Genomic DNA, 15595 nt, shown 5'->3' on the forward strand with positions numbered 1-15595 from the left:
ACAATAAATGCATAAGACCTAACATGATTTATAAAAGAAAAAACAATTAATTGAGGTTATTAAATTTATGAAAGTACTCACCTTACCATGCAAACATATATCACAACACTTAGCAATATTTGAATGCAATCTTGTACGTGATGATTTGAGGAAGAAAAATGTATGTCTCTTAAATACATGTATAAATTATGTGCCCATATGAACAAAGTTTAGGAAGACAAAGCAAGGCAATTTCAAAATTGACATACACATGCTCATTCTATCTAATTGGCATGTTATGATCAAAAGGCAACTAGCATGCAACCCTAACTTCATAGAAGACAAAAATACCCTTGCATTCGATCACTTGTCACATTGAAGGAACTTAGTATAAATGGATCAAAATTAAATAGTTTTAAAGAGAACAGAGGAATGGAAATGGGCATCCAATATATATATAGGATACTAAAATGAGCATGCTATCCATTAGAAGTAAAACAATTCAAATATTTTGAACCATCCATATGTTGAAAGGTAAATGTGTGAGTGACCAAATGCATAGAGCTAACATAGCATGCATTGAAAGAAGAATGTAGATGGAACAAATCTCTCTTAAGTACATGTACAAATTACGTGGCCATATGAACAAATTTTGGGTAGACAAAGCAATGCAATTTCAAAATTGGCATATGCACGCTCATTCTATCTAATTGCTAGGTTATGATCAAAAGGCAACTAGCATGCAACCCTAACCTCATAGAAGACAAAAATACCCTTGCATTCAATCATTTGTCACATTGAAGGAACTATAGTAAGTGCAACAAAATTAATTTTTAAAAAAGAGCATCGAGAAATGGAAATGGGCATACAATATATAGGACACTCAAATGAGCATGCTATCCATCACAAAGCAAAACAATTGAAATCTATGAACCATCCATATGCTGAAAGGTAAATGGGTAAGTGACCACATGCAAAGAGCTTACATAGCATGTTTTGATAGAAGAATGTAGCTGTGTTATGCACTATACAAACTTTTTGATAATTAAACCCGTTCAAAATCGATTCAAGAAACGCAACGTTGTGTGCATACACTCATGTTGAATCTCGCCACATCACAGATGATACGATGGACAAATTTACAATTAATGCAGCATATATGTCCAAAGAAAACTTATATGAAACAAAAAGCAATGCATTATATGGCATACCATAGATTAAAATTTACGGAGCATTGCGGAAAACGTTTGGATGACAAAATATGCAAATGAGATTAGTTTAGGGCTGAAAGAATGATGCATTGTCGCACAAGCAAGAATCACTATACTAAGACGAGACATGTTCGATTTGTTAACAATAAGAGTCACATCGATAGGAAAGTAACATACTAAAGTGCAAAGGCAGGTTGCAATAAACACAAGCATGGGCCGTCGTTGCACAAACATATGCTCTCAAGAAACCGACTGCCAAGCCACACGGACTTCTGCGACGCTCTAAAATGGTCTTATGGAGTTAGGGTCGTAACATCCTCTCGTGCGTGACCGCAGAACGTCACACTTGAAAGCTTCCTTCCTGTCGCAGCAGACAAATGAAGATCGCCGTGGAAGGCTGTGCCCATGGCGACCTCGACAACATTTATGCGACTCTGCAGCACCTCGAGCGCGTGGAGAATATAAAGATTGACCTCCTCCTTTGCTGCGGAGATTTCCAGGTACGGCAGTTTTGTCATCTCTCGCATCTGCGTTTTCAGTCCTCGTGCCAAATGCTTCTTATCCTCTGAGCAGTTTTTGATGATCCTATTAAGCAGTTTTTGGTCATCATCTTAAGCAGCGTTCGGCCATCATCTTAGCATGCTGTAACCTTAAAAGAGATTGTGATGCCTTCACAAAGTCTTTGCACAAGACGTTATGCTGAAGCAGTAGTCATATTGAAAATTATCGTCGCACTCAAGTTTAGACCGGTTTTGGTCATGCATCCACTTTAGCATTCTTATTAAAATCAAGTCTAGACGGTTTTTGGCCATCCATCCATCTCAGCATTCTTACTGCACTAGTTTTTGATCATCTATCCATCTAGCTTTTTGGTCATCCATCCTTCTTAGCATTCATATCAGATATCCCTAACCTATTCGAGCTTAGAGATGTTTTGGTCATCCTTCTTTGCATCGTATGTTCTAGAGACTGATAGCATTCTGTATTATAAATGGATGCCTTCAAAAACTGTTGAACAAGACACTACCTAATGCTTTAGCAGATGTCAAGTCCGCATGCATGGAGCTTGTCTTCACAATTTATACGTAGTAACTTCACCCTTGTATGTGAAACAGGCATCATAGTCCTGAACAAGAAATCAGCGGGGAATGGGTGTTTTTCTCATTCTTCAGAAGTAGAACTATGGGAAATAGCTGCTGGTATAGGCAACTAACATGTGCAATTGAAGGACCTAGCTTTCTCACCTTGCAAACAGTGCCTCTTGAGGTGTACAGGGTGAAGATAGGATGCACTCCCTCCATCTCATGCTCGAATCATTCTCTTGTATGACTGGTCCGCTTTAAATTTGATTCAAACAGTGACCCTTCTGGCTGTTTTTAAGTAGGTCAGGCAACAGATGCTCTTGATATTAGTTATAGCTATGCCTTAAAAGAGATTCTGGGTTTTGTCTGAAAATTACTACAGACATGTCTCCTGTATTTAAACAGGCTATCAGGAACGAAGATGATTTGAAGTCACTGGCATGCCCTGAGAAATACAGATCTATGAACAGTTTTTGGAAGTATTATTCAGGGGAAGAGTTGGCCCCTTATCCTACCATATTTGTTGGGGGTAATCACGAAGCATCAAATTACTTGTGGGAGCTGTCAGTACCGGTACCTTCTTCCAATTTTTGTCTTCGTAGTCTCTATTCTTGACCAGTATGCATCTCTTAAAGAACGAAAGATTGTCCACACCAGCTATTATGGAGGTTGGGCTGCACAAAATATCTACTTTCTTGGATTTGCCGGAGTAATTCGTTTTGGAAGTCTGCGTATAGGTGGACTATCTGGCATTTTTAAGCCACACGATTACCAAACAGGTAAATGACTTTTTTGCTCCTTCATAAGATTTATTTCTCTCTGGCTTTTATTGAGATGAATTGGAAACCTAGTTTTCAGTCTCTGAAGTGACTGCAAATACTTCACAACCTTCAATAGTGGTGTTTTTGCCTTCACATTGAGTGCACCATCTTCTAGGGCTACTGTTGAAATTTTCATATGACTTCTTGAAAGATACAAGCTTGAACCTATCACGATGGTCCATTTAATGTAGTTTCCCCTTAGCATTGTTTATCTGTCTCTCCCATTCTTCTACCTTAGAGAGTGTAGAAAGAGAACTCTTGAGATGGCTTATCAGAGCACCTTGGATGGTTCTGTCGTCAGATGTATTTATGGGACACATTTCATTGCCGATTTGGCACTTGTCAACATTTCAGTACTACACCACTTGACTCTGCTCTTGGATCACCTTCTTCACTTCTACTTGCTTAACTTCCATGGTCCACTTGCCAATGCTCTTCTTAAGCTGAATGTTATGCTTATCATCCCTTGCTACTGGTTATTATATTATTAGATGATGGGAAGTAGGCAGACTCATGAATAAGGAAAATCATGGTGTTCTAGGAAAGAGATGATCTTTAATGATAATCAAGATGGGAGGTTATGATGAGCCAACTCAACCTTTGGCAGGTCACTATGAACGCAGTCCTTACAATGAATCTGACATTCGTTCAGTATACCATGTTCGAGAATATGATGTGTTCAAGCTTTTGCAAATACAAGATCCATTGGACATTTTTATTTCACACGACTGGCCGCGAGGTGTTGCAAAGTACGGGGATGTGGGCAAGTTGCTTCGACACAAACCTTTCCTGAAAGATCAGGCAGGTTCAGTCAGTGCTGCAGTCATAGGAAGTGTCCTGTTGCATTCATAACCTCCTTAATTAAGGATCCCAACTTGTTTTGCATCTGCATTCGACAGGTGATGAATGGGACACTTGGAAGCAAGCCAGGTGAGATGCTCCTACAAAAGTTACAACCATCCTATTGGTTTGCAGCTCATCTTCACACAAAATTTGCTGCCCTTGTGGAGCACCATGGAGGCAATATCACAAGGTTTCTTGCACTGGATAAGTGCCTGCCCAAGCGTAATTTTTTGCAGGTGATCTTTTATTTGTAGTGCTTTCTTACGTTTACAACTATACACTTGCATGTCGTAAATTCAAAGTTATGTGACTTTGATTGTTTGAAATGCTCTACTCTTTGTAGTCTTGTTACGTGCTCCATTTGCTGGGTGATATATGATATCTTGCTTTGCTTTGCTATTAGTTTTTGGCTTTTTGTAATTAGCAAGATGTAGCAAAAGATTGAATAATATCAAATGGATCACTATGTGTGATGTTATGTTTTTGATGCACTTAACCCTTAACAGCTTTAAAACAGGTGATTGATATCCATGCTAATGACAGCACACCTGAAATTAGATACGATGAAGAATGGCTAGCTATAAATAGAGCGTGCAATTCTTTTTTCCCCTTGACCCGAACTTGTGCTCACCTTCCAAGGTAGTTTAATATTCGTATGAGTAAGAAATATTGTGATTAGCAGTGTCCCATGAGATGGAGTTTGATTTGATTGGTGTAAGTGCTGGTTGTTTTGTCAGATCTGAGGATCTAGACTTGGTGCAGCATCGAGAATGGGTTAAAAAACGCCTGCTTAAAGTTGGAGTGGCAGTCCCTTCTGAATTTCATATGACAGCCCCACCTTATAATCCTACAGGAGTGAAAGAAACGCAGACAGGTTTACTGTCTTCATCTACAGGTATTGAATCATGAACTTGACATTGAGAGCTGTGCTGTATACATGGAACATTTAGAGAATAAAGAAATTGCTGACTGCGTGCTAGTCAGGACATTCAGGGTGCATGTGATATACGCCTCATATGTTGATAATAATGAGGATCATATAGCTGCAAATTTAGTAATGGTCGAGTAATGAGGCTCATAGAAGGATGTGAAGTAAGGTCAAATGATACTCAGCCTGGAAAGATTGGCCTTATGTACACTGCATGAAGCTCTGAAAGGCTGCTGTGCTTTGCAAGAGATATTTCATGTTGTAGGTGTAAGGTTGAAAACATCATTCGGGAATTGTTAAGATTAAGAAAAGGAAACTGGCTGCAGTCAATCATGTGATATGAGGATCTTTTATTAACCATGGAGTGCTTGATGTGAGAACTCCTTATCTTTGCTTAGAAGCATGTTCATTAAATGTCTCTTATCAATTGAAAGTAATGGCAAGATTATCCTTCTACCATGTGCACATGAAGGATGTGGGGACTATGTTTGGTGATAAATGACATAGCTTACACAGGAATGATAGTGGACATGCTAATTGCTTTTGAAGGAAAATGCCATTGCAAATATGCAGTTGGACTTTGGATATAAGGGACTACACCTTTATTAACAACCTTGTTTTTGTTGGGAAAATTATGGACAACTTGAGGTTTGCTTTATTTGCAAAGAGAATATGCTACTAGTAAGGGGGAAAAGGTGGACATGTCTAAAGCTTTTGTCAAATTTTTTATAGGGATTAGATTGTGACTAGATGGCTGTTCCCAGCTATAAGAGAGAGCCATGCATGTAAAAATTAGGAATTGTTTGGTCACTTGTCCATGATGCAATCTCTAGGTCTTCAGCTATTGGCTTTGGAATTATGAGCATTAGTAACCTTTCCTCCAACACCTCCTTTCCTCCCCTTCGACTTACATGATGATTGGCTTTCACATAGTTACAACCTATTGTAAATGGGGAATAGGAACACACAGAGCTTGTGGAACAAGAACACCATGTGGCACATATAAATAGAGTGTGCGAGCTTAAGTGTTAAAATGTAAAAACATAATATTAAAATTTATTTGGAACTGAAATATGGATTTCTTGCTCATTCTATATTAACGAAAAGTTTTACAATCATGTAGCAAAAGGCGAATAAATAAGATAGAGCTCAAAGGATCATGCATTTGCTATAGATGCGGCATCCTCAATGGCTTGATCCACAACAATTACACAATTCTATTTGTGAGAATCAAGAGCATTCTCATTTGAGCTTGACCTGGACTCTAGAACTATTAAGCTTTAATTATCAAGATTTGGATAAGTGACTTGACCAAAAAGATGAAGATTTGCAACTACATAGACTAAGTCATTGTCCTACTTGGCTTCAATCTATTTCTATTCTTTTGAGTAAAATGACTAAAACCACTCCATAGTTGCTTAAAAGGTGAGGAGCTAGCATTTAGACTCAAAATATTCATTGCTAGTCGTCGTAAGTTTGTTTACTCTGTAATCTTTCCATGAAAGGGCACTACTTGAAATGCTTCTATCTCTCTAAGCATCTATTGACCCAAACTTTCCTTGCTTTTGTACTGGTGTAGTTGTGTCTTGATCAACTTATGCTTAGAAAAATTTGCAATCAATCTTTTGAGCACAAAGTCCCAATGCTTCGAGGCATCATTATCATGCTTCGAGGCAATCCTTATCTCAATCTTGTCCATTTCCTTGGAACTTAGGGTTAAGAACAAAAGTAGCTATATGGAGAGAAAAATGATAGTCTTTCCACCTAGCTTTGCTTAGAGCCTAGTGTACCTTAGATCTTTTTGTTTGGCTCCAACTTATCTACAATGCATAGCTTGTAGATAATAGGCTTCATAAGATTATGGATGTTCTTAGTCTTTTTCTAGAAAGTCATTTAGAATCAGATTGTAACATGTTGTTCCTTGGGAATTTTGAGAGCTAGCCCAATTTATCCTCTTATTGGAGACAACCATTGTGTAAATGCTCTTTATATTGTGAATCCTAAGGCCTTTCTAACACGATACAGTTGTAGACAAAGTATCAGAACACTTAAGAGGACTCTTATTTGGTGATCTTTGTTAAACTCATAGTGAGAAAGTATGACAAGTGGTGAAGCTAACAATCTTCTTAACCCTTTGATGCAAGAGATGGTCTAAGGGAGAGCATCAATCTGTCTTAGCAGATTGTTGTCATATACAAAATACAAGGGGAGAGAGCAATTATGGATACCTTTTCTCTAGCTTTGCTTCAGGAGCTTTGTCTATTGCTTGGCCATCACCTATCACTTGAACAATGAACATATCTTGGCCATGAACCGTATTGATGGCTTTAACCATCATTCTATAAGTTAATTTGAACTCTTTCTTGTGCTTGAAGCATCGTGAGACGGGAGGAAGAACATTCCATAGTCACATGTGAAGGGGAACGAGACGATAATAGGGATAGGGATGTGACGTGGGATGGCCAAAAGCAAAAGACATGGACAACATTAAACAAAAAAATATGATACTTAAATAGTAAAATTCCCCCCAAAAAAAAACCAAACAAGAATATGGATCACTGTTTCATAAAAAACTTGTGTATCTATGTATGTGCATGTCTCCATGACTCCATTGTCATAAAAAATGTGGCTAATGTGAGTGTGTGCACATGTTTGTGTTGATGTGGGCTGTTGAAATCAAATTTTCAGGTTGAGTTTATATGTGTATGTATCTGCAAAAGGATAAGGAAAAATGGCACATTAAAATTGCGCACAAACTCAAGAACTTAAAAAAAATAAAAATCCCCTATTTGTCTCAAACAAGGTGATGAGGGGACGATTGAGAGATGGAAAAAAGAATATTCTCCTAGGTGTCCCCTTTGTATTTTGTTACATAGGCATTGTCCTGCATCCCATACTCTTGTCCTGCCCATTACTTGTGACGATTTCACATTCTATCAGAAATTAACACAAGTCCATAAATGGAATGAGAGCGTCTATTAGTCTAGCCATTTGTAATGATAGTAACATTGTTTCTCATCCATCCTTCTCTTATCCCTTCAAAAGTTGCCTCAATGGCTATCTTTTCTTTTCAAAGGAGTGTCATGGAAAGTGTTTTTAACAAGGGTGTGGTATAAGATGGTCTCTTGGAAATAAGATCTAGACATACTGAATGTGATGTGATATGGTAGAAGATCTATCCATAGTTGCATCAATTATTTTCCTCTTTCTTGGTTCCAGAGTGCCCACAAGTGCTCTTTGCAAAGAATTGGCGTTTCGAGATGGTACATTAGGAAGGACTAACAAAAAGAGCTAGAAGACGGAGATTAAGAAAAAGATTCAGATTCAGAAGAAAAGTTGGAGGGAGTAGTGAAGAAAGATGGATTTACATGCACGGATCGTGGGGTGGAGGTTCAAAGACCACCACATTTCTCTTTTCTTGAAACGCTCTTTGTTTTCAAGAGGAATGGAGGAATAAGTAGTATTTCTCAGCTAGGTTTGTGACATGGGCGCTGACATAGTTGATACTACTGAATTATAGTTTTTATTGCCACCAGCATAATAATGACACACTTTCATCTTTTTGTACTACCATCACTTGTCACACTTGAGATGTACATACGTATGTGTGTGTTGGGAGGGGGGGATCTGGTAGAGATATGGTCATCCCCTATTCATCAGAGATGGGCAGACTACATGCATTTCTTGTCAGTCTGGGCATTCTAGAGCAGTCACCTGCAGTTGTGCACTCTCGTATGACAGTTTGGGCCGTGTCATCAGTTGTGGGCAGGCGGGCAGGTGCCACGTGTCAGTTCAGGACAGTTCGCAGCAGGTGGTACAGTTGACAGGTACATTCCATGTGCTGATCAGGGCGGCATATTTATTGCTGATGCAGTCGGACTGGAGGTGGCAGTTTTTTCTGCTATCTTAGGTGGTTATTTGGGCTGTTGGCCAAATCTGACCAGGTCGGCCAGATTTAGACTGGCAGACAGCTATTTTGGCTGGCCCCCATACTACTGCTATATATTGCAGTCTTCTACCTACACCCTTTATCATTTTGATCGCAGGATTCCAGATTGCTGATCGTGGAGATTGCTGCACAGACTTTGAGGTTCACAGCCCATGAGATCGTTGAGGTGGAGACCTGCAAACATACGCACAGTGCCTGTGTACATATCTGCATTCTTTATTCAACATTCATTATTTGCAGATCTTCTGAGTTCTTTTGTCTCTTTCTCTCTCCCTCTCTCTCTCTCCCCTCTCCGTGTTCAGTCTCTCGCTCAATCTTTATTATGTGCTTACAAACCACTGCACTTTGACATTGTAATGTCTTAAGTTAAAAGAAAAAGAAGAAAAAGAAAGAAAAAAAACGACTGCTGTCTGAAGAAACGGAGCCGTTGTCATCATCATTTACGCCACTATCAACGTCATCATCCTCATTGTCATCAGCTATGTCATCATGATCATCCTCCTTGTTAGCACGCAAAGCTCACAACATGATCTGTGTACAAAGTGCTAGAGTGAAGCGGTGCGGAAGCGTGACCAAGACTGAGAGTGAACAGAGAGAGAAGAGAGAGTGAGAGACCATGGAACATAGGAAATTTGCAATGAAGAATGCTGTATAAGGAAGCAGATATGTACATGGGCACAAAGTGTATGTTTGCATATGTCTCCACCTTGAAGATTTCACAGGCTGTGAAGCTCAAAGTATGTGTAGCAGTCTCCATGACCAGCAATCTGGAAACTTGTGATCAGAAAATATGTCAAAGTGTGTGGAGGCTGGGTAGAATAAATAGCCCAAAAGAAATGCTAAAAATAATGCAGGTTGGCTGCATTAAATGCAGCTGACTGCACAAAAACTGGCCAATTGCTATGCCACATGACACTTGTGATAATTGCTACTTGCTATGCTTGATGATGTCACGTGTTGTACGACTAGATTGCCACATGTCTTGCCTACTGTGACTGCATAGAAATCTGCCATGTGGATATCGTGCTTGCTCCACCACACAAAATTGCCCACGAATGCATATGATTGTTTGTCTAGGGGATGAAAATCTCTAACACCCCCTCTTAGATCTTGGATGGGGCATAAGACTAAGGGATTTGGAATGCTATCGAAGCAAAGCCTGAGGAAACGCCTTCATAAGCAAGTCTGTAAGATTGTCCCTTGTCTTGTAGTATACCACATCAATAATCTCATCCAGAAGCTTCTCCCGAATGAAATAGTATTGGATCTTGATGTGCTTCGTCCAAGCATGAAACACAGGGTTCCAAGCCAAGGCAATGCAACTCTCATTGTCACACTGAAGAACAGTAGGACTCGTTTTTGGGCAGCCAAGCTCCTCCAATAACTGGCGAAGCCACACTGTCTCACATGTGGTAGAAGATGTTACCAGATACTCCGCCTCAGTCGAAGATAGGGCAATTGTGGGCTTCTTCTTGTTGCTCCATGAAACAACACCGGCACCCAAGGTAAAGCAATAACTTGTTGTGGACCTCCGATGATCCACATCTGTCAGACAGCCCTCAAGAAGACCAAAAAAGCCAGAGGAAAAGCAGTCAGAAGAAATGAGCACGAGCGATCCCTTCACCTCCCAGCCTTGCCTAGTTTATTGCTGGCCAGACCCATCGTGATCCGATTGCCAGCCGTCAAACCTTGGTGAGTCCTACTATTCTTGGACTCTCTTTGGTTCTAGGCTCCCCTAAACCCCGTTCGGGCGCCCAAGACCCCGGACGGTCATCCTCGTGCATGTTTCCCTTGATTTACCTCAATGTCACATTAAATGTCACTTTAATGTCACATTAATGTCACAACATCGCTAGCCCAATTTGAGTCACTTCATTCTGTAAGTACCAAGCTTGCATCACCTGCACTTGTTGGATAATAGATCCCAAGATCAAGGGTTCCCCGAAGAAACCGCAAAATTCTTTGAGCAGCTTGCCACGTCCAGTTCGTATCCATAGGGGTTGTAATAGACTTGCATCCCTCCATCTCATACGTAGTCAAGAGCTCTTGCACATACCGTTGCCAGGAGATAAAGATCCCCCTTGTAGTTTGATAGATCTCATGACCTAGAAAGAAGTGAAGGCCCATATCCATCATCTTAAACTCCTTATGAGGTGCTGCCTTCGTTTGCTCAACCATATGGGCATGGTCACTTGTCGCAATCAAGTCGTCTACATAAAGGGCAAACAACACATTACTTCTACTTGAGGTGTGGACATAAAGTTGTGGGTCAGCCTTGGAACGTCGATACGCCAATCTCTCTTGGAGGAACACATCAATCTTCTCATTCCAAGCACGGGGAGCCTACTTAAGGCAATAGAGGGCCTTCCTCAACTTGTACACCTTACCATCAGAAGAATTGAAGCTTGGAGGCTGCTCAACATAAATCTTCTCCTTCAACTCCCCATTCAAGAAGGTAGACTTCACATCCAGTTGATAGATTGGTCATCTCCTATGGCTAGTCAAGGCAAGAACTGCACGAATAGTAGCCATCCGAGCTGTAGGGGCAAAAGTATCATGGAAATCAATGCCCAGGCGTTGTGCAAAACCTTTAGTAACAAGGTGGTCCTTGTGCTTGTCCAACATACCATCACTACAGTATTTGGTCTTGAAGACCCATTCTACTCCAATTACATTTTTATGAGAAGACTTAAGTACAAGATACCAAGTGCTGTTCAACTCAATCGATTCTAGCTCTTGCTCCATTGCTCTCCGCCAATGATCATGTTGTAAAGCCTCCTTCATGGAGGTGGGCTTCCGATCCTGCATGGCATGAGCCATCAAACAGGAATTAGTGTACACAAGGTAGAGAGAGAGAGAGAGAGAGAGAGAGAGAGAGAGAGAGAGAGAGAGAGAGAGAATGCATTGAGGAGATAGGAGGTTGATCTTTCTCTTATATTTGCCTTTCAATGGGTATACCATGCTCTCATAATTTATTGTCTTTTCCCTTGAATTTTCACGTAAACATCAAACAATTCAGTTAACATATTGGAAATATTATTTCATTTACGCTTAAACTAGTTTTAGTTTGAGATTCTATGGATATAAAATCTCTCTCTCTCGCTCTCTATCGTTGAGAGTTTTATTCATGTGTCACTTTCTCTCTGAGAGAGGTAATATACTAGATTAATAGAAGAGTATGTAGCACTGGGTGGTTTGGAGAGGATGTTTTCACAGGAAGTGTAATATACCTAGTTTTGAGCGTATTTTACTTTATGAAACCAACTTACTTTAAAACCATCTCGACAAGTTCATATGATTTTGTAAGTTTATTTTATTCTCCTTACAACTCTTTTATGTTAGTTTTATCCTACTTAATTGAAAATCTATAACATATTTAGAAATGTTCGACAAGAATATATAGTATACTTGTACTCGAATACACTTTTTGTAATTATTTAAGATCATCTCAAAATTTTATAATGTCCTTTCCAAATCACCAAGCGCTATGTATCCTTGTGTCAATCTAGTATCTGTTGTGTCTCTCTTAGAGAAAGTGGAGCATGCCGCTCCAATTGAAGTAGAGCCATTGATTGTGGCTGTGAACACAACCCTGCTACCTGTCTTGCAACTTGCATATCAAATGCACTATACGTAGTATATAATTAATTAGCATTGCCATGGTCTTAATAATGGATTAATTAATTAGTAGTCTTATTGATATCAATTCTAATGAGTTGACTTAGTCAAGAACCTCAAGTGGTTTATGTGGGTGTGTACATTGATGTGTGAGTTTAAACCTTGGGTACACTTTGGAGGTATGTTTCAAATTTTAAGTCTTTCTTTAAAAAAAATCCACAATTTATGTGAATTTTTATAAAAAAATAATGACTATAAGTTAATTAAATAAATCACTATGCGACACTTACCATTAGAATTGCTATCTTTTAATCGGCCAAATGTCCTCCAAATTGTGATCTTTATCTATTGCTATTAATGATACTGTTGGATTATGGTAAATTTTTTGATAAATTATTGTATTTTACAAGAAATCCTTAATCACCAATGAGTCAACAATTGTTTAGTGAACTCAATTGTTATTATGTACTTGAGAAATTGATAAAGCTATGACTATTCGATTATTCTTAGCAAATTTGTGATAAAAATTGAATGACAATTGACTTGGGATTGTTGCAATCAAGTAGACATAAACCCTTTTAGAAAAACCTTGGATTTAACTAATGGCAATGAGACTAATTTATAGGTAATTTTTACTGCACCTTGAAATTCTTAAAAAGAAAACCTTAGTTTGTCATTATCAATATTAAACTCCATTTGATGGATAATGCATGGTGCAATTGCAAATCATGGTTTTATTATTGTTTGAGTTGTATTATGAATGCAATGAAAAAAACTTGCTTTCAAAGGATTGTTTGGATACTATATTTTCTTTTAATTAAGGATAGAATGTTTGTAGTCATTGGTTGACTTGATTGAAAGAAAAGAGGATCTGTATAGATGTTACAAGAAGTAGAGATGGCTATTCCCAAGCGTCCTACTAGCCCTCCAATCGAGCAGTGCTGTCTTGGGTGCATGGATTGGCCTTTGTTAACGAGAGGTTGCTTTGCAAGGTGCGAGTGATTGCTTGAGAATTGTGATAATAGTGGGGCTCTAGGTGAACTTTCATAGGATATAGGATGGAATTAGTGACTTGGGAGCCGAGATAGATCTGGAAGATCCCCATACCAATCGAGTGATGGATGGTGGAAGCTTGCTACCAATAGTTCGAGTCTTGAGTGGGTTGTTCGATATCATATGGTGTATCTAGGGTAACACTTGGTACCAATAGTTTGACTCTAGACTGGTTTGTTGGGTATTGGACAGTCGGTCTATCCAAAGTGGTTTTTGACTAGGTATAGGGCGGTTTTGTCTAGAGCCAGTTATGTGATTGATTGATGGCCATTATATGAAATAAAGGATTGCTTTCATTTGTTTTGATGTACGTGATCTAGAGGGGTGAAATGAACCTATGCTAAAGGATTAATGAAAGAAGTTGATTTTGAATGTTTAAACTAAATGTGCTAGGACCTAATTAGAAAACTAAAGATGTTTTGGGTGTGTATGGGAAGCGAGAGGACCACTTTCCTAATGCGAGTTTTCCTATGGTTGGGTGAACTCGATTATTTGAGTGCTTTATGAAAGATATCATTAATACTAGAACTGAAGTGTGATCTACTTAGGGCTTGTGTAATAGAATCTGGCCTAGGGCAATTTTAGGGTGTTGGGGTGGGATTTTGCCTTATGGGTAGAGGGGTTGACACTCTACTCCCCCTCATCCCTCATTGTCATTAAGCCAAGTGCAATGCGTGCTTGCTTCAAGCTTTGATTGTTTTCACACAAGTGACTTTCTTAACTTGATGCTAGAATACTATTTTGGATTTAGGAGCCTAAAGTTGAGTTAAAAGGAACTCAGGTCGATCCTCGTGGATTATGCTGGCCGCTTCTTTGCGAGATAGACTCAGTTAGCAGCCTAACCATCTGAGCCCATGTGTTCCATGGGATTTGGATGGCGATTCTTAGTACAAGTGATTGGGCGACTACCTAATGCTACTCCTTGGATATTCTAGGGTATGTCTCACGTATAGTTTCAAGAATCTCACACTAAGCTATGGCTACTTGTTACATTGGTCATATCTACATTACTTCATAGATTGTAGGCATGGCGGCCTAGTCTTGATCATCATAGTCGATCAGGTCATACTCACGATGGATGGAGATGATGGAGAGGTCCCTTGTATCCGTGATCTCCATGATGATTAGATGTAAGGCCTTGGTTCCACATGAGGTTATCAGAGCTGAGTTAGGGGCTACAGAATTACCAATAAATTGACTTTTTGAATAGGGAAAAGACTAGATGAGAGAAGCTTCAGAAAAGAACACTGAGTCACTCAGAGATTCATAGGACCATTAGAGTGGATCTCACTCAATTGGATACTAGGAGGACATGGTTGGTACCGGTATAGGAGTTGGGGACGAAGATGGCTTTCTATTGAGAGCATCTTCTTCATACCATAGATGATGGCTTTATTCTTTGTTCGGGATACATGGACATCCACCTTTCCATGGGATTAGATGTGCTATTGGCTAGGTGCACACCTCTTCACGTTAGCTGGAGATTGAGATTGGCATATATAGATCGATGCTCCTAGAGGAGCGCATATATCTGGTATGTGAGTTGGAGCCAAAGACAAAGGTGTACTACATTTGCTGCTGCCTAGCATACTATGCGATTTGGAGATGCTTTCATTGTGTCTTTAGAGATGGGTTTGGGGTACTATCGAGAGTCATGTATTACGCTGAATGCAGAGTTTGCAGAAAAAACACAGGTAAAATGCACTTTTGCCTGAGCTGTACAGTTCTTGAATGAAGCAGGTAGAGCAATTGCCAGGCAGCAAAAAGATGGTAGCAAAAGCTGTTAAGTGTGTTAGAAACTGGGTGAAAACCAGCAAATCACTGTTCAGATTGAGTCAACCTGCAAAAGATTGAACACAGAATCCAGATATTTGACAATAATAATCCAAGGCTGCTCTTGCCAAAATGATGTAAGTGGTAGTGTACTGATGTGTCAGGCAACATGTAGTACCTCAAGCAGAACACAAGCAGGGTGTCAGGGGTTGAGGGGTGGTTGGAACCCAGTCTGTATAATACGGTTCTCATTTCAATAATGTAAAGTAGGAGTGAATCACTCATGCCCTTTCAATGCATATGAAGTATAGAGCTTATATGATTATGGGCCATAAGGG

General features: G+C 39.5%; 1 protein-coding gene across 5 annotated transcripts in view; it reads left to right on the forward strand.

The window, feature by feature from the left end:
- The first annotated feature begins 1383 nt into the window (after window positions 1-1383).
- The window catches only part of DBR1 (debranching enzyme 1), a 28255-nt gene continuing 14043 nt past the window's right edge, over window positions 1384-15595 (forward strand). For 4 of the 5 annotated variants that reach the window (XM_087695789.1, XM_087695790.1, XM_087695785.1 and 1 more), the window contains exons 1-7: window positions 1384-1690; window positions 2678-2835; window positions 2930-3051; window positions 3701-3894; window positions 3993-4172; window positions 4454-4575; window positions 4674-4831. In XM_087695789.1, the coding sequence (XP_087551915.1) occupies window positions 1568-1690; window positions 2678-2835; window positions 2930-3051; window positions 3701-3894; window positions 3993-4172; window positions 4454-4575; window positions 4674-4831 (1057 nt within the window). In that variant the 5' untranslated portion in view covers window positions 1384-1567. Of the gene's footprint in view, window positions 1691-2654; window positions 2836-2929; window positions 3052-3700; window positions 3895-3992; window positions 4173-4453; window positions 4576-4673; window positions 4832-15595 lie in introns of all 5 variants that reach the window. The other variant, XM_087695788.1, reaches the window with a different exon arrangement.

Source organism: Lygodium microphyllum, chromosome 16 (genome assembly GCF_053477565.2).
Source record: "Lygodium microphyllum isolate KBCC chromosome 16, Lygodium_microphyllum_v1.1.10, whole genome shotgun sequence".
NCBI lineage: Eukaryota > Viridiplantae > Streptophyta > Polypodiopsida > Schizaeales > Lygodiaceae > Lygodium > Lygodium microphyllum.